The sequence below is a fragment of the Pteropus medius genome, unplaced genomic scaffold (genome assembly GCF_902729225.1).
Source record: "Pteropus medius unplaced genomic scaffold, Ma_sr-lr_union100, whole genome shotgun sequence".
In the NCBI taxonomy this organism is placed as follows: domain Eukaryota; kingdom Metazoa; phylum Chordata; class Mammalia; order Chiroptera; family Pteropodidae; genus Pteropus; species Pteropus medius.
Window position 1 is genome coordinate 21443884 of NW_024354502.1, and position 21978 is coordinate 21465861.

At 34.7% G+C, this 21978-nt stretch overlaps 1 protein-coding gene across 2 annotated transcripts in view; it reads left to right on the forward strand.

The window, feature by feature from the left end:
- Positions 1-303: 303 nt before the first annotated feature.
- Positions 304-21978, forward strand: part of RGS22 (regulator of G protein signaling 22) — a 174898-nt gene continuing 153223 nt past the window's right edge. Inside the window, exons 1-4 of one of the 2 annotated variants that reach the window (XM_039853590.1) lie at positions 304-1098; positions 3632-5085; positions 7538-7640; positions 11425-11628. In XM_039853590.1, coding sequence (XP_039709524.1) covers positions 1096-1098; positions 3632-5085; positions 7538-7640; positions 11425-11628 — 1764 coding nt within the window. In that variant the 5' untranslated portion in view covers positions 304-1095. Of the gene's footprint in view, positions 1099-3631; positions 5086-7537; positions 7641-11424; positions 11629-16650; positions 16829-21978 lie in introns of those variants that run through there. The other variant, XM_039853591.1, reaches the window with a different exon arrangement.

Sequence of the window (21978 nt, forward strand, 5' to 3'; positions counted from 1 at the left end):
GGAGGAGAGCGGTGGTAGCAGCTGCTAAAGTAATGGCTGAAGCTCCGTAGAACCTTTCTAAATAATGCTCTCCAAAGTGAGAAGTGGGAGAGGAAGAGCCAATCAGATTGAGAGGCCCTCTGGGGGCTTTGTGGGGGGTGGGGAAGGGGCTGGAAGTTGTGCGAAAGAGAGGACGAGACCCCCTCAGGCCAAGGCGGAGGCCGGGGTCCTGCGCCGCGCGGGGCGGCCGGCGGGGGCGGCACGGGGCGGGAGGAAGGGGCGGCACGGGGCGGGGCGGCGCGTAGCGGTTACTCAGGGCGGGCGGTTCAAACCGAAGGAGGGAAGTGCGGCGGCCCCACGCGAAGCTGGCGTGGGGGTTGCCATAGCCGGGCCTCCCTTGGGGCGAGGCCGTGGTTTCTCCTCAGCACGCCCGGCGGTGCGGCGGCCCCTCGGTCTCCTGGTGGGCGGGAGCGGGGGACCCCAGGTGTGTGCCAGCGAGTGGGCCTCTGGGCGACCCCAGCCCCGCGCCCCACCTTGTTTTCCAGGTGCTGGGACTAGAGAGGCGCCCCGAAACCGTTCACTTTTCTCGCTCCGGTCCAGGTGACTCCCACCCACCCTCGGCTTGTTGGGGGCTTTCCAGGCCCAGGGCCCTGACGGCCCAGCCAAGCCTCCCCCGCCAGCCTGGCCTCGGGAAGGTCGGGGAGGGACGCCCTGGTGAGGCCGTTACCCACCTGCGCGCATAGCACCTCGGGGTGGTGAATGACCGCGCCGCGGCTTACACTGCATTTTCAGCAACCGGAATTTGGGATGTTCCCTCAGTTCCAAGACTAGCTGGGAAAAACAAGGTTGTTAAAATACCTGCTGTCTGGAAAGCTGAAGGAAATGGTAAATGGTTTAGGCCTTTTCAAGTGTTAGAAATAATCCCTGCAAAATGTACTTTCCGTACCCTTCAAATGTTAGCAGTCACCCTACTACTGCAAGTTTCAATTAATTGTTCAAACTAAAGTTTTCTCTTTAAGTGGTATCTCTGACATGAATTTTAAAGGCAAAGTGAGAGATTTTCTTGTTTGGAAGAAGCCTGTATAACTTTGACATCTAAGAGCTCAAGATTTACTTATGGTAAGATTTTTCCACTTTAACAAATGAAGATTTGGTTTAAAAATAGTTAAATAGTATTTCATTCTCTGATTTGATGAGTGCATTTTTAAATTAAAAAAAAATTTAAGAGCACTATAGAGACAAATGTTCTCAACCCTTTATCAGGAGCCTAGTGTTAAAAACAATATCGAGGAAGCTTGTTTGATTCATTAGTGAACTGTTGAATCCGTAAAATTAACTCAATGGGCATTCCATGATATCGCAGAAATAACTTTAAATAAATTAAAAATTAAGTTTTTCTGAAATAATTTTTTAATTTTTAAATTCCAGTTGGCATACAAAAATTAAGCTTTGAAAAACCAAGTTTTGTTTGAGACCAGTGTCTTGGGGTAGTGGAAAGATGAACATGATGACAGCAGAGAAAGCACGTTTGAGGCAATTTCAAATGTATAGATGAACAGAAAAGAAATTAGAAGAAAAAAACTTTTTTTGTACGTTTATAAAACCTATGGTTTTTAAGGGAAGAGACTATCTGCATCTCCACTTTGTTTCTAAGTTTGCTTCTGTTTCCCAAAATCTAGCTAGGTGAGACACCTAGTGGTAAAGTAGTAGAATAGTTACTTTTGTTTTAACTTTAAAATGATTCCTTGACCTAATTTTACCAAAGGACATGAATGAAAACTTATTAATAGAATAATTTTCAGGGAAGGTAAACATTTGTGGGTGAAGGTGAAATTTGAAAACACATTTTATCTTATTAATATTTTGAAAACAAAAATTGTTTTCAAATATAAATTATAGAAAGCGAAGTTTGATAGTCTTAGCTAGTAAGCATAAACAGAAGCATAAAGATAACATTTTAACAATCTGAGGGGATCTAGATCGGAAGGGGACATGTGTGAGTTTTTACCAGAAGAGACTGTAGGTTTAAAAGGCTGAAAAACACTTAAGTACTTTGCCCAGTAATAATGATCATTTTACTATAAAGAAACTATTTCACTTTGTGATTTGAGTAGCATTTAAAAAAAAAAAAGTTCATGCATTCACATATTTAACTGATATAACTGAGGCATAAATAACTTTCCCATTATAGCCAACTAAAATATATCTTCCCAGGATCTTTTAATAGAGAAAAATTGTGTATTTGGTCTGGAAAAAACTTTGAAAGAATGACAATCTTAGTGTCCTTTGAATAATCTGGAGAAATATCAGAAATGATGATAACTTTCTTACCTTTCTTTGAGTTAAGATTTAATTTGAGTTTCTAAAAAGAAGGAATGTAAAACTATTGAAAATAAGGAGTAAAGTATTTCCTAGTATCATTACAAATATAATTACTGAGTCACATTTCTTCTTTAAGTAATTTACTTGAATTCTTTGTTTGAAATTTCAAGAATATTGTAAAGGTTGAGTTCCCAACAAATAGTTGTCGGTTGTCTGTTGTCTGTGAATTCAAACCAGCAACTGGACCTTATGTCTCTAAATATTTAGAAGATAAGACATAAATGAATATAACATGCCAACTTCGAAATGGCCCTATATCTGTAGAGCAGGGATTCACTTTGGTTAGCATAAGAAGAGTGTGTTGGTAATTCATCAGTCAGCCAAAGAGTCTTTGTAAGTGTGTAAGTCTGGGAATTCAGACCTTGTGAATGATCATGGGGACTGAATTTCTGAGGCAGGCCTCTATTACAAGTATGAATAACATTATCCTGGAGTTGCTTAGCCAAATTGCAGTTAAATTTGATGGCAGTATTCATTTAAAACATTTCCTAAAGACACGTGTAAAAATTAGCATATAGATTTTTCAAGCAGTTTAATTTCATCCCAGAAATTTGAAAGGAAATTTCCAACTGACTAGCTATAGGCCAGCACAAATGAGCTATAATATTAAAACTACAATTATGTACTTCAGTGCTGTTAAAATCATAAGGTAATAAAATCATCTAAAAATGATGCTGCCAACAAATGAACAGGACAAACAGACTCGTGGACATGTACAATAGACTAGTGGTTACCAGAGGATAGGGAGAGAGCGGGGAGGGGAGACGTAAACGGAGTAAAAAGGGGTCAAATATGTGGTGACAGAAAGGAATCTAACTATGGGAGGTGAACACACAATGTAAATATATGTATGCCTTACTGTTAAATTGTACACCTGATTGTACACCTGAAACTTACTAGATTTTGTTAACCAATGTTACCATAATAAAAAAATGAAAAAAAGAAAAGAAGAGTACAAAATTTAAAAAAATTGATGTTGCTAGATATTTTTCTCCTCAACTGTTTAAAAAAATATTTGTGCATAGTGCTTAGACTATGCTTAGTCAAGTAACCTGTGAATATTTGCAAACTGAAAATTTTTGTTTTTATGTCAAAAGTAGTTTTAAATAAAATACACATGAGTATATTGTAGAGTAGATTTATTTTTAAAATAACTTTTTCGGCACAAAATTTCCATTATTATCTGTACTCATAACAAATAATGTATTTTAGTATAAGCTATCAGACTACTCATTTCAAACGAAGAATAACATTTGTTTTCACTTTGTAGAAACAGATTTTGAAGATGTCAGAAAGGCATTCAGGTCAAGCTCAAACTGGAGCAGGAAAGGAGTTGGACTCTCTTACTGTCGATTTCAAGTACTCCAGCTCCAGAGATTTAAGTTCCACATCTTCATTTCAAGATAGTGGCTACAGTGAGTTGTTAAAATCGTGCAGCTTTGATAATACAGATAAAGAATTTTTTGAAAAGAAAGAAAAAGGCCTACCATTAAACTTCAGTCTGGGTTCAACACATCCTTTAGAGTCCCCTACTCAAAAAAAGAGATTCTTCTTCCCTAGAAAGGAAAAGGATAAAACCCCAGAACTTTGTGAAACTCCTAAAGTCAAGGGAAGAAAATTTTTACTACGCAGAAGGTTGGACATATCTTTTTCTCTTCTAAAGGGGAACTCTGAATCACAAAATAGTTCCCTAGAAAGTGGTATAAGCCAAGTTCTCAACTTAGAAAAAAATATTCCAAGCAATGCTTCAGGTTTTCCAAGGCAAAGTAATTTTAGTACTGTAGTTACTAGCACTTTGAAAACAGAAGAAGCAGCTTCCAGCAGTCAGAAACTCAGACTTAATTTTTCTCAGCAGAAGACTTCCACAATTGATGACTCCAAAGATGAATGTAGCCTGTTTGAAGTTGAATGTATATCTCCGATTCAGGGCAATAATTTTAGAGACTCTCTCACCCATGACTTAAGTGATAGCAGTCTCTGTGTTAATGATGAGAATACATATCCAGAACTTCTGGGCTCCTCTGATAGTGGGACAACTTGTGAAACAGCTGAGGATATTTTTGTGACCCCAATAAGTAACCTTGTAGCAAACATTAAATTTAAGGCAAGTCAAAGGCTTTCTCCTTCAACTGAAGTGAAGGGCAATATTTCAACCCCTGCAGACAGTGGTTTTAACTCACTTTGCTTGGATAAATCAGAAGATTCCCTCTCTGACCAGGAGGGTTCTTTTCAAGAACTACTTCAGAAACATAAGGGAACTTTCAAAGTTGGGTCAAGGCGTCTTGGAAGGTTGAGAAGACTGTCTACCCTTCGAGAGCAAGGCTCACAATCAGAGACAGAAGAGGAAAAGCAAATCAGCCACTCTGACTCTGAAACAACACCAGCAGCTGCTTCAGGCATCTCAGAGAGTCAGCCTAGTGGTGACAGGCAGAGTGGGGATTTGATTTTGAGCTTTAAGAATTTATCAAAGACCCCAGCCTTGCAATTAGTGCATGAGCTGTTTATGAAAAGCAAAAGGAAAAGATTCCAGCAAAACAGTGCACACGAATTCTTAGAAGAAAGGGATAGGGGGAAAATAGCTGTGCTGCAGTGTGTACTTGCAGGACTAATTGGCAAGAAAATGGGTGTAGAACAACTGGACATCTTAACAGAATTAAAATGTAGAAATTTAAAGCACATTCTTGCAATGGTTTTAGATTCCTTGACTGCAGAAAGCCTATGCAGGTAAGAAATAAATTTTTTTTTTCTGAAATAAAACTGCCTTTTATCACTTTTTTTTTAAGTTGAAAAGCTTTTCTATGAGCTAAGTAGTTCTGTTTTTTGTTTTATTATTTGTCTTCAATTGTCTTACACTATATCAAAGGTGGTTTAGTGAACTTCCTGATAGAACTTACTGATATAATTCCTAACATTTAAAAAAGTCTTCTTTAGAAGCAACAGTATAGTCTCCTTATGGATAAAGTTCATGTCAATCATTTGAGAAGAGGGTTCCTAAAAGTAAAACTTTAAAATTTCAAAATGGCAAGCTTTATTCCATGATAGTTATTTAATGACTTATTTAATAGTTCATATCCTGATTTCAGATTGCAAATTGTACTAAAGTTATGAAACTTGATCAGAAATAATGTAGAGCATTATGGTGACTAAGAAATGACAACATACAAAGGATACCGTTTATTTAAGTTCTAGAATCCAAGAATAGTGGTTAGCTTTCATTTTAGGGCTTGGGAATATGAATTATTTCATTTTAATTGCTAACACAGCAGTGGAAATTAATTAATTTTGGAAATTTCAAGGAATTAGAAACTGAAGAATTTGTGATTACAGAGATTTCGGTATACTGAGTGCTGCTACACAAAGAGGAACTAAGTCCGGCATTTTGGAGTGTTGGGGGTGGGAACTAGGGTTACAAAGACTAAAGTGAGACTGTTCATATGGGCAATTTTGGGGAGTTGCAGGACCGTCAGAGATCAAGGCCCTTGGGAAGGAGGGAAGCCATGTGTAACAGCATTTCTGCCAAGTGGTGGTTTGGGGAAGACATGCAGAAGAATTAGTGAACCTCTTTTTCAAAAGAAATTTGTCTAGAGTTTGATTCATTGAGTCCTTGCTGTTTTTATGGCTACTACTTCTAAAGAGACCTTCTTCACCTTTCTCCCATGAATAATTAGAGGCTATTATAGAGAATTGTGGAATTTCATAGCTAGAAATCTGAGATATCTAGTCCAGTTATGTATTATGCAGATGAGGAAACTGAGCTCCAGAGAAGTTAAGTGACCAGCCAATAGTCACTCAAGGAGATAAAAATAGATCCAGATTTGTAATCAAGTCTTCTAATATCTAATCCAGTAGTTTCCCACAAACTCTTAAGGTTTAAAACCTTTCCAAAAAGACTTGATCAGAAATGTATTTGGTCTAACCCAAGTAGGATAATAAACAGATTAGTGCACCTATGTATGTATGCCTTTTAAAAATGTTCAAATGAGATAAATTATTCATTTAAAAGATTAAGAGATGGCTAAGATACAGGAATTTTATTTTTTATATGCTGGAGTATTTGAATATAGACTAGTTAAAATAAAAACTTGGATGATACTTTTTGGTACTCATTTGTGGGAGCAGTTGATATTGAGTCATATTTCAATAATTACCTCTCCCGCCCAGCCCTCCAAATTTATAGTGTTTGTACTGCAGAATGCATGTATAATGTTAGCAGTGTTTATTCTTGGTAATTTGAGATTATGTTCCGTTGAAATAGCTTTGGCAAATACCCAAATATACAGTTCATTTATTCCCCATTAATGAGTGATGTTCTGCCTATTCCTCTTCATCATCCTGATATAAGATACATGGATCAGCTTAGAGCAATGGCAACTGAAGAGGCCATGGTAGCTGGGAGAATAGTAGTGCTGACAACTCAAGTAGTACCTGAGTGACTTTTTTTAACCGTCTGATCTTACTCCCTTTGATTTGTTAGAGTAATAAAAAAAGACCAAGTTAACAGTTGAAGGATTATCTTTACTAATTAGTAAAGTCGAAGTTATTGGTAAATAAGCAATCATTAGACATGTATTGATTTTTTTCTTTAGCTGCTTCATTCTCATAAACTTTGGTTTATAAAATAGGAACTTCGTAGTGCTACTCATAATAATATTTATTATTTGGCGCTTAGTACTTCCAATGAAAGATCGATTGTTCTCATGTTTGTTTAATCAAAATAACAGATTTGTTAAATACATTGATAGGAGAAATTGATAAAAACCTCTTGTGTTATAGATGATAATCATTTGCTGCAAGTTGTGCCCCAAATTTCCAATCTTAGTGTCACAGTTAAAGTTAAATCCTCATAATCAGTCTCCCTATGGACTCATTTGGCTTTATATGAAACTATGTTTTTCCCTTAACCATTTACGAGATAATCTATCAGCATAATGCTGGCATATTTAATACTTTCATAGGATTTCTTTCATGTGGTGAAACAATATGAAACAACGATGTAGATCAAATCATATTTTAATTTTAATATTTTAATTTTTATTTTTTAAGTCATATTTTTAATGTAAATTTTTAGGTTTAAATTTACTGTCCAAAATCTTTTTTAAAGTTTTTCTTTGGCATGTGCTGAAAATGTTGATCTTGTGGAATATGTACAATATAAGGACTGATCTTTTTGTTATAGTGTTTGGAAAGTGAGCAGAAATTGGCGTGAAATTATTGTTCAAGATAAAAAAGCAAATCGGAGGAGGAAATTTTATATCGCACAATTGAAAACAGATTCCGAGGTAATGTATATCATACTTTTCCAGAATGGATTCTAAATATAAATAACCCCTTATTGCCGGACAACCTAATTTGGTTTTCTTGCTATCTTTTAACCTTTTCCATTTAGCAAACATTCCCTCATAAAAGTCTTTACTTTTCCCAAACTCTACCTAGCATCAAGAACATCTTGTTGGGTTTGTTGTTGTTTAAGAATATGTGCTGTTGGCAGTATTTGAATACCAGTGATATGCTGAATCCTATTCAAAGTTAGATATCTTTATAGCATTCTCCATTTAGTATTTTGAGTGGGTATTATGTGCCAGTTGCTTAGATTACAATGGTGAACATTTCCGACATGGTCTGTGTTCTCTTGGAGCTCATACCCTATGGGTGATACAGGTAAACAGGTGATTACAATACAGATGTGTTAGGGGAAACCCAGAGTTAGTTCTATTGAAACACTTAAAAGGAGTGTTTGATACTTGAGAATCGAGGGCAGGCTTTTCAGAAGAAGTGCATCTCAGCTGAAACCTGAATGATGAACTTGCAGTTAGCCAGGTGAAGGCAGGCAATAGTGTTTCAGCAGAGGGAATAGCATGTATGAAGGCATGGAGGTGAGTGAGCATGGCAGATTAGTACTGGGATAGCATCAGAAACATGTACTCCCTTGAAACTCTGAGGTGCAGCCTTGAAGTTACAAGTTCTACAGAAGCTGATTAATTCTTCCTAGAGACGCTACTTGGTGTAATGGCATCTGATGACTGGCACTCATATTTATTGTATGTTCAACTTTTAGATCTTTCTTAGGCATCCATACCAGAAGACACTCTTGAGAGTTTACCCCCTTATTCTTGTTCTAGTAATAAGGATTTAATAACATAAGTAAATTTCTAATTTGGTTAAATATAATAATTGAGATGAAGTGTGACATAAACAAATATGAAACCTAGATACAGCTCCGTAGGTTTCTCATTACAATGAAATATTAGTGACTGCTGTTAACTAAAGCGTTAAATTTCTATTTTACTCTGAAGAAAAGTTTTACTTTCTCACCTATTTGGTTGCCTTATGACTGATTCACAGATCCTGACTACTTATGGCTACAGCTGCTGGCTCTGGGAGCTGATAATAGTGAAGATATTAATTGCCTTCCTAATATATCTTTTTAGAGTGCTGCCCTACATGGGAAGGACATAATAAACAATTTTTAAGCCAGCATCTATTAATGTTAAACTTTTAGCTCTATGTGCTCCTTACATACTACAAGGAAGAAACCTGTGGTTGTATTTGGCAACCCTTCAGGTAATTCTAAATAAAATATTCTGTTTTCATAGCCTACCCACCACTTTTTTTAAATCTTAGTTTCTTAAAGTGCTATACTTTTTTCCTTACTTAAACTTTTTTTTCTTATTTTGGCTTGCTTTTTATTTATTTTTTTCCAAAGTAAAACATATACATGGCTAAAAAAGCCAAATTGAATGATGAGGCTTGTAACAAAACACATTCTTTTGCCCTATCTCTTCCTACTCTTGATTCTTGCCCCATCGAAGCAATTACTTTAAACTCTTAAGCTGTTCCTTCTGAAGTTTACATCCACATTTCTAAATAGCATGCATTTACTTCTATTTCTTGGCATTATTTTCTATAGAGAAATTGTTTTTTAACCTCTCACCACTACTACCACTACCTGCCTATCCACCTCTCTCTGAATGCCTTTCTCCCTTTCTCCTATCTTAATGAATCACCATCATTTGGGAGTGAATCAGAATTAGGTGCTGACATTATGAAGACTGTATTGAGATTATCATGACTTTTTGGCAGCTGTGATATATGGTACGTATGATTACACCTTTTTTTTTTATAGAGCTTTTTCCCCCTAGAGTTAATAATTTCCCAGTTTCTTTCTTTTTTGCTTAGTGTTTCTCTATACAGACCCCTGATTCATCTCCTTTATCCACCAGAACTGGAAATCTCTGTAAGTCCAAACAAATCAGTTATTCTACCCGTTCCTCTTTATCTTCAGAGACATCCTTCCTGGTGCCCCTGGCCCTCTCATTCTGATATGGACTGGTTGCTTTCTACTTGGACTATCCTAATGTATCATCAGCTAAAACAAAAGTTATAAAACAAAGTTGTTAGACGGTTTTCCTCGTACTTGTATAGCGTCACTGAAAGCTCTTTAGTGTGAAATTTTGAAGGCACAGACCAGCTACATGTAATAGGATCTCAATTTTATGTTTGCTTTATAGCAGTGAGAAATGAGCATTAAAATTGGAATACTACACCTTTTCCATTGAATTTCTAAATTTACTGTAATCATGGAAATGACCAACCATAAGGTGACTCTGCTCTCACATTTAAATGTTTCTGGCAACATGAAGATAACTATATTTCAGAAATTTTTGCCGTCACTAACTGCTTTGCCTTATATCGTTCAAAGATAGTAGCACACATTTTAAGCTCCAGGAGAACAAGGATTAAATTGTTTTTTCACTTGGCACCTTTGGGTGTTCTGTAAATATTTGTCAAATAAATGAATGTTTCTTCTGTGGCTGAAATTTGCTTCAACAAAATATCTCTGTTCATTTTTTTGGTGCATGCACAATCACTGTTTACCAACTGTATCAAAATCCATTGAAATTTTAGTGTGCTCTTGTGTCATGTGCTTGTGGCCCAGGCTGCAAATCATTTATACGAATGTAATATAGAGATGTATTGAGTCCTTGAAATTTGTCAACTAATTTCTGAAAACCAGTATTCATCCATTACACATATGCATATATTGTTAAATTGTTAATCATGTAATTTTTCATGACCAGCTAACCTCATTTCCTATATTTATCCTACTAAAATTTTTCATATTTTAGGTCTCCCCACTATTAGGAAGCAACTGTGGCTAAGGGAGACTATCAAGGGAGAGGAAGCACAATTATAGTTGGACACATGAGGAAATTCACCCACTTACATTTTATTTTGATAAGTGGTTAAGAATGCCAGTTTGTTTTTTTTAAAAAAAAAAACTTACTTTTTTTTATCACCAACTTTAACAAAGTAGAAGGCTATAATGATTACTCATTGAAAATATTTTTTTGATGAATATTTGATATGGAAATCCAGTTCAGATAAAAGCGATATCTACTTCTCCATTTAAAATATCAAAGCTGTTTAAAACGTAAAGGTAAAATGAATCAAGTATTTATAAGAATTGCAAAAACAGCCAGACAAATTGGTTGTCATGGTCTAACCAGGCTCATTATTCTTTTAACATATGGCAAAGTAAGAAACCTTCAAAGAACTTCAAGATATCCCATAGCAAACTTTAAAAAGGACCACCTCTTCTTAGACCTTGACTTAAAACAGGGGTTGGCAAACTCTGGTCTATGGGCCAAATCCTGTCTTTCACCTGTGTTTTTAAGTTAAGTTTTCTTGAAACTCAGTCCTGCTCTCTCATTTTCATATCTCATTGTTAAAATGGCAGTAGAGTAGCTGTGACTATCTGCCCTGAGAAGTGTAAAATGTATACTATCTGGCTCTTTTTAGAAGAATGCTGCCAACCCATGCCTTAAACAGAAAAATAACCAATCATGAAAACTTAAAGCTAACATTTATTGTTTTGAATTTTTATATTTATTTCTTTGACTTCTAAGTGTTAGCTAAGAGGAAAAAAGTTCTAAAGAAGAAAGGTTTAGGAAAAAAATTCTAGTGATATGAAATCACTTCCAAACATTTAAATACATGTGCATCAGAAAGCTGTCTTGGAACTTTTGATATTACAGTACTGACCCCTCTTGTCTTTTACCACAGGGGGCTATTTTAAATGTTCAGGATGCTGCCACTCGGCTCCATCTTTTAAATCGATCCGCTTTAAGATCTGTACAAGCTCAGGCTAGGATACCAGGTTCTCAGAAAGAACAAGTTTCAACATTTTCTCCTTGGGGAGAAGTTTTGACACCTATAGCAAGCTCTTCAGTTACTCACTCACATAGTAAACAGGAAGAATATGTTAAGGTGAGTATTTATCATAAGTTATTAGAAATAAATATTTACAGAGTTTGAAATAAGCGATTCTCTATATGAAACTGGAAGATTTAGTGTATATGCTTTCACTGCAGGTTGCCAAAACACTTTTTATCGATGAAGCATTAAAACCTTGCCCAAGGTGCCAATCCCCTGCTAAGTACCAGCCATATAAGAAAAGGGGACTATGTAGCCGCAGAACCTGTGGTTTTGACTTTTGTGTGTTATGTTTGTGTGCTTATCATGGGTCTGAAGAATGTAGTAGAGGAACAGCAAATCCAAGAAATAGAAAAGATGCTCTTCCAGGAAGTGCCCAGAGTAAGCGGAATTTAAAACGCCTTTAAAGAGACTTATAAAAGAAGCATTCCCCTAAGCAACATTTTGTCTGACTTAAAATTATGAATTTTTTGAAAGCATACAAATTTTCCCATTAATGACAGATGATGATTTATTTCCTATTTTGTATATATTATAATCCATGTCATTGTATGTTTTCTTTCAAGTAGTGAGTTTTTGAAGAAATTTTATTTTACTATGTCACTTTTACCAGTTTTAATAACTTAGTATTTTAAATAAAGAATTTTCAATGTTACCATATATATGTATTTAACTGTTTCATGTAATATTTAAAAATTGTGCATTTCATCACTATGTGTTGAAATGTTCTTCAATCACTATTAAATAATAGTTTTCCAAATAGTAAAACTTTTTAACTTGAAATAGATGGTCTTATAGATTTAGAAAATGAGTATTTAAAATGAAATCTAAATAAAATGTTTTCAGAAGTTCTATTGAATTTATAATTTCAATCTTTCTCATGAATTGGTGAGAGTCATATTTGGCAGACTTCTGGTTAAATAAAATTTACTTAATATTGATAACTGAGAAGATATAAAAAGCAAATTATTAGACATATGTGGTTATTCATAATGGGAATCTTAGTCAATAAACTCTTATAAGTCACATACTTCATATAAGTACTTTTTAAAATTCTAGAGCTATAGTCACAGATTTCATTTGTTTATTCTAGCCTGGGTGTAAATATTGTGACAATCGTGAGCTGCTTGGAAAAGATAGGTTTTTTCGTTTTTTTTTTTTTAAATAAGAAACTTTGTTAAATTGCTTATAATGTACCTCTTTTCAAAAATTATTTGAGGTTACATGTTTCATTTATAGAACAGCAGCAAGAAAGAGAGATAAGCTCTATTGTTGAACAAATTATTAAACCCAGGGGAAAATTTGAAGATAGTTTCATAATTGTATCTAGATAACTGATGTATGTATATGTCTGTGTATATACTACACACACATATTTAAAATGTAGCTTTTACACATTTTTAAAAGTGTGATTAGATAATTTTAAAGTATGAATTAGATATAAATATATTTGGAAAATCTCTAAATTTTGTAGTTTAATTCACTAAAAATTTTTGATTAACTGCTAAATATTAAATTTTTATCTATATCCTTTCTAATTAAAGAATTTTGAAAGCTAAATATAAATATGAATAAATTGTTAGTTGTATTTAATATGTTACACGGTCCATAAATTTTACATCACACATTCTGATTTATTTAATTCTAACCAAGTTTAGTTTTCAATATCTATTTAATTTCCTGAATTATTTTCTACATCAGGATTAATATACTTATTAATGTTGTTCAACTGAGGCTTTACTTTTTTCCTCCATTAGAGAAGTTTCTTTGTTTTTAGGAATTATTCCCAGTCTTGATTCTCGTAATTTATTAAATCAACTCCGATTTAATCCAAACTAGGTACTTAATCTTGTGGCCTCTCTTCCTCTGGCTCTGATCAAATCATATCTTCCCAAGTCATATGTACATTTTTGCTATTTTATGCTCTTGATACCTGCATTGCCTAAATGCCATTCCAAAAGTGGCTTTTTAGGTCTTAAAAATCACAGATCCAGTTCAATGATTTTTTTAAAATAAAAAGCAAGATTGTCTATGTAATTTTAAATGTTTACATTTCCCATTATCTTATGAGTTTTTATATTTTTTTACAGAATAATGGAAAAGGAAAGGCAAGTGTTTCTTTTACCTCTTGATACATGAAATTATCAGTAGTGCCCTGCAGGAATCTGGAGTCCTATTTCCAGTCCATTACGAGGCACTTTGTTATTGTCTTATGCTTTACAATCACACTGCCTTTCCTGTGTGGTCACGTTTGTCATCTGTGCTTACCCAGTCTATTAGAATGTAATATTTTATTTCACTCTGGTGGTGAAAAAGTAGATTTTTACAACATTAATTTTATAAGTCAATAATTTGAATGTGTTCCTCCCTAGGTACTGTTAACAATGGAAATTCAAAATTTTATATTTTGACTTAATTAAAATTTGAGCACTATGATCAATTAGTTATGAGTGAAATAGTATAAGGACTGAAAACACATATTTTAATGATTTTATAATAAAACTTTCTGAGGAAAAATGATTAGAGTTAAGAATTCAAAAGATAGGTTTTATATTTATGATAGGGTCAAGAGGTAAGTAGGTTAACTAGAAGAAAATCATACAGTATTCATGAACAACTTTATTAAACAAAGGCTCCAGCTGTCCAGGAAACAATCAACATTATCCTAATTATTGTAAATCATTATGTATTATTGTAACTGATTGGAGTAGTTACCCTCGCTATATGCTCCCATAGCATCCTGTTCTTCCACTGTCATGGCACTTAGTTCACTTTCTTTAAATTGCTTATTTAATTTTCTTTCTCCATAAAGTATAAAGTCTGTGAAGTCCTGAACTATATCATGTTTAATTTAAATGCTATTGCATCCCTAGTACCTAGCCTAGTGCCATGCGAGTAAAAGGTACTGAATAAATATTTATTGAATGAGTAGATTTTTTTAGTGCTATTAGTAATTTCTATTCTAATAAACCATTATACTTCTATCCTAATAATTTGTTAATTTCTTAGTGTTTGATTTCAGTGAAATGCTTCATTAAACAAAAAAGTGGAATCTAAATGATTTCTTAAATTGTTTTTAACATTTAATCAGTGGATTTGTTTGGTTTACTCATTCTTTTAGCTGATTTTTCTTACAGCTTGTTAGAGCTTAATGGAAGGAGTGCTAGGCTAGGAGTCTAGTTGTTATCCTGAACTATGTACTAACTGTGCTCTTATGCAAGTCACTTATTGATTCTGAGCCTATTCTTTTTATCTATAAATAAGAAAAATTAAAAGAGATGATGTGTTGTGAAATCACTCTTGAAACTCTATGTGGTACACCAATATGTGTTAGTACACATTTGGCTACACGTGAATAGAATAAAATGAAATAGTATTTGTGGGGATAGAACATATGACCTTAATATCAATAGCTTATACCGAAAGAAACTGTAAAGTAAACCTTTAACTTGCTTGTAAAAGATGTCTGAATTTATCCAACTATGAATTGAGCATTTCCTATATATAGGCACTGTTCTAAATCCTTTACATGTGTTAACCCATTTATCTTCACAGTAACTCTATAAGGCAGTTATTATCTTATTCCTTTTATAGATCAGAAAACCAAGAATCAGGTTAAATCTAATCAGGTTAAATCACACAGACAGCAAGTAGGGAGAGCCAGGATTCTAGAAGAGGTAATCTGCCACTTATACATGACAAAACTCTTTGCAGAACCCCTGTTAATAAATTCAGTATGCATATAATTAGCATGTCTTAATGGAAAATTGTTTGCCACTTAAGAAATATCATTGGTATACCAAGAAAAAAATAATTCTAATTTAGAACAATTTTGCCTGAATAGAGTAGTTCCTTAGTTCATGAGTGGCTTAAACAACTCCATCATTTGAAAAACTAAATGAATTACATGAATACACTATTATCTGAGAGCTCAATTCAAGAGAAAGACCACTGTTCCAGTCCCAAAGTATTTGTAATCTAAAGACTAGATGTGAAAACAGGAATAAATATTACCACATTCCAGTAATTACTACATTCTTACAGGTTTTGATTATGGTGAGAAAAAATAATAAGAAAAAGTTCACCAAACATTTATTGTTGGTCTACTCTGTGTCCTCAAGAAGATAGCAGAACGAGGGAGATTAAATTTGGTACTTTATTTTTGTATTTTGTTTTGCTTCTAAATAAAAACATAAGGAAAAGAATGAGTGTTAATTCTGGAGAAAATCAATAAATGCTTTACATTCCACTGACTTAGAATAAGAACCTTTCTATCTTTCCTCCTATGGTCTGTCCCTTTGACAGCCTTGTTCGCTAATAGGCAGCAATATTCTTTGTATTTGACTTTGTTTTCAGGAAGGACAGGTTTATCCTATTTCTGACCCCATTGCTTGGGAAAAGATGATGAGGAACTTGTGATAAGTAATATAAAGAGAAACAACAATTTAAGCGTTATCTGATCGCTTTATACTAGCATATCTATGAGCGCAAAAATGGATTTTTAAATTTATTCCAGCTATTTAAATACTTAATAAAGTCATTATGGATTCCTTAGCAAGAATCTAAGACCTGACCCAGGTCTATGTTTGCTGTTGAGAAAACATTTTTGATAATTAGCACTGTGTAAAGCTGTTTTTCCATTACCTTTGCTTAATTTATGACCGCAAAATTGTCATAAACTTATGATGAAATAATTTACTGAACATTTTCAACATTTAATTTCTGTTCCTTGTTTGTATTAAGTTATTTACATGGCTTTATTTTAAATTGTGTCTCTCAAAAATAGTGTAACATATGTAGAAAATGCTTTAAATGTCTTAAAAGATAGAAATACCCGTTATTGTTTCTGTGTGGAGGGTAAATACTTCAAAGTTCACACTAAATATTCCACAAGGGGGCACCAAAGACTCATGTATGGTGATTGTGGCTATTCAAAAAAGTAAATTAAACTTTTAAATATCTGACGTTGATGTATTGCGACACTGCCAGATAGGGGAAATGTTCCTTGACTTAATTTTTAAAGTATAGATAGAATAAATTTTGGTAATAGTTTTTACTCAGAGTTGCTACTTAAAATATTTTAGCTGGCTTGCAAGAGTCCACTTTTCTGGGATGACTTTTAACAGAACACCTTGTTGGCAGCTGGGTCTGTGCCTTAGCCATCACTATGTACTTGCCCAGCAGCTCTGCCCTCCTAGCTCCTCACCACGGACTGTGGAGCCAGAGGAGTGGGAGGAGCAGTAGAAATGTGGAGGTGAGTGCTGGTTATGAATGGTGGTGGTGCACTACTAACTATTTCTCTTTGGCATTCTCATTTCTGCAGAAAGCGGGCGCCTGGGTCAGGTCTTAATCACATCCTGCCTAGATTCTGTGAATGCCTTCTAACAGGTCTCTTTGCTTCTACTTTCTACCCATCTGAATCTGTCCTGAATATCCATTGCCAGATTATTTGTACTAAAATGTGGCTCCAGTTACATAACTTCCTATTAAAAATGTAGCAGAATTTAGGATCTCCTAATGGTCCTAACTTTCTAGCAATCTTGCCTGTCATTCCATCCTGTGCACTTTGTTCCAGCCAAACCAGACTCCTTATAGTTTTCTCAGCCTCCCCTGTGCTTTCTTTCACTTCCTGTCTTTCTTTCCATTCTAACTCCCATCAAATTCAGCTAATCTTTAGTTTCTTTCCATGAATCATTTTCTGATCACTCTAACAAGATGAAATGTTAACCTTATTTGAATCTTGTCTTTATTTATACTTTTCTATGGTGTTTCTGGCATATCTTATTTGTATTAAATTCTTTACCTGTCTCCCACCATTGGGAAGTTCTTTAAGAACAGAATTGTTTTACTCGGCTCTCTACCTCCTTCGGCAGAGTGTCTTGTGCATGATAGAAGATGCAGCAAGTATTTAAATTGCTGAATTAATAATGATTATCACTTGATAGGCAATGAATCGTGATAACATGAACACGATATGATGAATGAGAAGATATGCATGTTTGTATGTGTGTATATATATATATACATATATACATACATATATATACACACATATGTTAGGTGTTTAGGGTCAGAGGATATTGGCCTTTTGGGTGAAACATGCATCCCTTTATGGTTAAGTGGTATGTAACTACATGCAGAAAGTAAACAATATAACAAAGTTTTATGTGCTAGGGTGGCAAAGATATATTTTTGCGTTGATATCCAGAAGAGGGAAATATGTGTTCAAGACATAGTACTCATTTGAAATAAGGAAGAAAAAGAATTTTCTTTTTCCCCCAACTCTTTTCAAATTCAATTAACATGTAACATTGTGTAAATTTAGGTGTACGAAGTGCTCACTTGATATACTTATATATTGCAAAATGATTACTACCATAAAATTAGCTAACACTTCCATCCTGTCACATAATTTCTTTTGTGTGTTGGGTGAAAACGTTTAAGATTTACTTTCATAGCAACTTTCAAGTATATAATACAATATTATTAACTATGATCACTATGCTGTACATTAGATCCCCAGAACTTCTTAATCTTATAACTGGATGTAATTTTATTTCTCGAATGTTTTTATGCTTTTTGGTAAATACTAATGGCTTGAAGCTCATTTAGGTGTCACCTGAAAAAAGCTGAGTAAATATATTTGAAAATAATTTTAAATATATTTAAAATAAATACTTTAATAATGATGAAGTTAGAGGAAAAAAGTTACCTATTTTAAAATTTATTTTAAACTTTTAAAATTTAAACTTTAAAATTTATTTTTATTTTTAAATAAATTTTTTAAAATTATGGTTGACATAATATTATATTAGTTTTAGGTGTATAACAGTGATTAGACATTTATATAACATAAAATCATCACCTCAATAAGTCTAGTAATGATATGGATTATCATACTGAAGTACAAATCTGAGAGTGTCTCTCATTAGTTAAAAATGTTAATTGCTGAATTAATTGGTTGTCATACACATTTTTTTACAGCTCTCAACTTTCTTTACATTTTCAGGTGATATCAAATATAGTTATTAGCTTTTGACATAGCTAATAACTATATTAGCTCTTCAAATATAGGGAACTTCAAATATAGTTATTAGCTTTTGACAGAGCTAAAATTGAGCCACCACCCCCTTCATGCTGCCTTTGCTCCAGCCCTCCTGGAATATGCCAATGTTACTTTCTCCCTCAGATTGTCATTCTCTCCTCTACCCACTGCCTCCCTCCTGTTGAAGGCTCAGCTCAGTGGATGCTGGAGGTGATCACCTTCCCCTACTCCCAAGCTGGTTATGTCGCTCTCCAGAGCTCCTTTGTGTTATCATAGCATTTATCAGAACTTTTGTTTTCCTCATCAGACATGAGGAACATACATTGGCATAAAGTGATAAAAATGCATTGACACATCATGATCACTCAAAGTCCATAGTTTACCTTAGGGTTAGACGGTGAATTCCTCTGTTTTATGTCTGTGACCCCGGTGCTTAGTCTAGTGTCTGAGCACCGAACAAAAGTTTGGTGTTTGGTAAAAGCCTTCCCAGCCACCTCCCAACCAACCTGGGTCAGGTGTACATGGGGTACTTACTATTGAGGGCAGAGAGAGGGAACTCTATGCCATTATTAAAAATGTCAGTGCCAAGGCTACTGAAATGAAAGATCTCTTTCTCTTATTCTTTGCTACCAGGGAAGTATACATTGCTATTTACTGATATGAAAGGTCTCTGTCTCTTATTCTCTGCTACCAGGGAAATATACATTGCTGTCTCCCTCTTTATAAAGAGGATCATTTACATTCATTTTCAGGTTACTTTGTAAGTGCCCTTCAGTTTTTTCATGAGGAATGTAAATATCCCAAGGATAAGGCCTGTTCTTACCTCTCTCTAGTGCTCTAATGTCTTCTATACCCATGCAGAGATATAGTAAATGTTGACTAAAAGGGCTGTGGAATTCTGAGACAGTGACCCCAATTTAAAATATTTATAGATTTTTATTGTTCGTGGCTAAAGTGAACTATATCTTGCATACATCTCATTATATTAAGAGCAAAGCTATGAGGGAGATACCATTATTTGTTGTAATTTTTTTTCCAGATACGGCTTAGAGGAGCTTAAATATGGGTTGGTACCACACTAGTGAATTTAGGGGTGGGGTTAAAATGGTGACTGCTTGACTTGGCTTTCTGCCTACTCATACTAACCTGAGTAGAACCCCTCTTCCACGGCAGCAAAGCTTTGGTTCGGATGCTCCCTGCTTTAATAGAGTCATTTGCTCTTGGTTTGGTTTCAGATAAAGAGACAGGAAATTCAACTATTAGACTTTTTACCCTGACCACTTATACCTGATTGGGGAATTAAAAATAAAGAGATGTAATGTTCTTTTACAACTTTTTTAAAAATACTTTTTAGAGCTGTTTGAGATTTGTGACAATATTAAGAAGACGGTACAGAGATTTCTCATATATCCTCCCTGTCCCCGCAGCTGCATAGCCACCCCACTATCTACATCTCCACAGAGTGGTACCTTTGTTGCAAATGATGAACATACATTGACACATCATGATCACCCAAGGTCCATAGTTTACCTCAGGGTTCATTCTATGGTGTACATTCTATGGGCTTGGACAAAAGTATAATGACATGTATGCACTATTATAGTATCATACTGAGTGGCGGCACTGCCCTAAAACTCCTCTTCGCTCTGCCTGTTCATCCCTCCCCACTGCCCAGCTCTTGGCAACAACTGATTTTTTTTTTACTGTCTCCATCGTTTTGCCTTTTCTAGCATGTCATATAGTTAGATTTATACAGTGGGTAGCCTTTTTAGATTGACTTTTCACTTACTAATATGCATTTTCATTTCCTCCATGTCTTTTCATAGTTTGATAGCTCATTTCTCTTTACTGCTGAATTACGTTCCATTGCCTGGATATACCACAGTTTATTCATTAATCTACTGAAGAGCATCTTAGTTGCTTCCAAATTTTGGCAATTATGAATAAAGCTGCTATAAACATCCATGTGCAAGTTTTGTATGAACATGTTTTCAACTCCTTTGGGTAAGCGCCAAGGAGCATGATTATTTAATTATATGGTAAGAGTATCTTTAACTTTGTGAGAAACCACCAAACTGTCTTCCAAAGTGGCTGCACCATTTTTCATCTCCATAATCAGTGAATGAGAGAGAGAGAGAGAAGACCTGTTGCTCCACATTTTTGCCAGCATTCGATGTTGTCGATGTTCCAGATTTTGGCCGTTTGAAAGGTGTGTGGTAGTTTCTCATTTTATTTTATAACTTTCAATAATATCTTTATTTCTTCATAAAATACAGTTTCTTTAACATATTTATTGCGCATTTACTTTATCATGCCAGGCTTTATTTAGGTGCTGGGGCTACAGGAGAGAACAACACAGGTCAAAAAAAATCCCTTAAATCTCAAATTCATTTGTAAAAAGTTGGGGAAGAGAGGAAGAAAACAGGAAAAGGAGAAAAAAAGAAAAAAGAATGTATTCTCTACTTGTAAAAATCACAATATCCTAGAGAATATTAAAGTTTTAAAAGTTCAGCTTAGTAAGGGTTAAAAATTGAATTATCAGTCTCTGCAAGAAACAAAATAATGTAATGGAATATATTGACAATTACAATAAATCTAAACTAGTAGGTCCAGATGATAGTTATCTTGAATCAGTTAAGAAATTGCCTAATAAATATATTAAACTAATTATTCCTTCTTCAAAAAGTTATGATCTGTTAAGTTAGGAAATACAAAAAAAATACTGTTTTGTAGTTAAATGTGATATAGATGTGTGTAGTTGTTATCCAGTACAGATATGTAATTTTACAGAAAAGAAAGATAATCAATGGTTATCAAAAAGACTAGAGATAAACTATATACATTTTATAACCTGTGTTTTTTATCCTCTTGCCACAACTGCAGTTATTGTAGGGATTGGAGTGGGGGATGGTATCATACGTTATTAGATGTCGAGTTACCATCCAGCTCCTAGGAAAAACAGTCTGCTTGCCTTATCATTCTGATGCATTTATGTATAAAAATTAAAAATGCAGTTTAGCTATATGTAGAAATAGATGAAAACAACCCAAACAAGAATAAGCAAAAGCTATTTATGCAGAAGTAGCTATAACAAGGGAGTCAACCACCAGCACGTGCATTTGGCAGAGACTAAAAGGCAGGAAAGAGTTGGAAAGTTGCATAGTGAGAAAAGGGGAAGACTTCAGGGGTGCTCTGGAGGATGTTGTTCTGAGGAAGCTGAAGCAGACCGACTAGAATCTAGCGGGCAAGCTCTGTGATTGGTTAGGGAAGCATATTTGGCTTTCTTTGGTTGTCCTGAGTTGGAAGTGGGGACAACATTAGGGACACCAGCAGTTACTAATCAAGTCCTAACCAGTTTG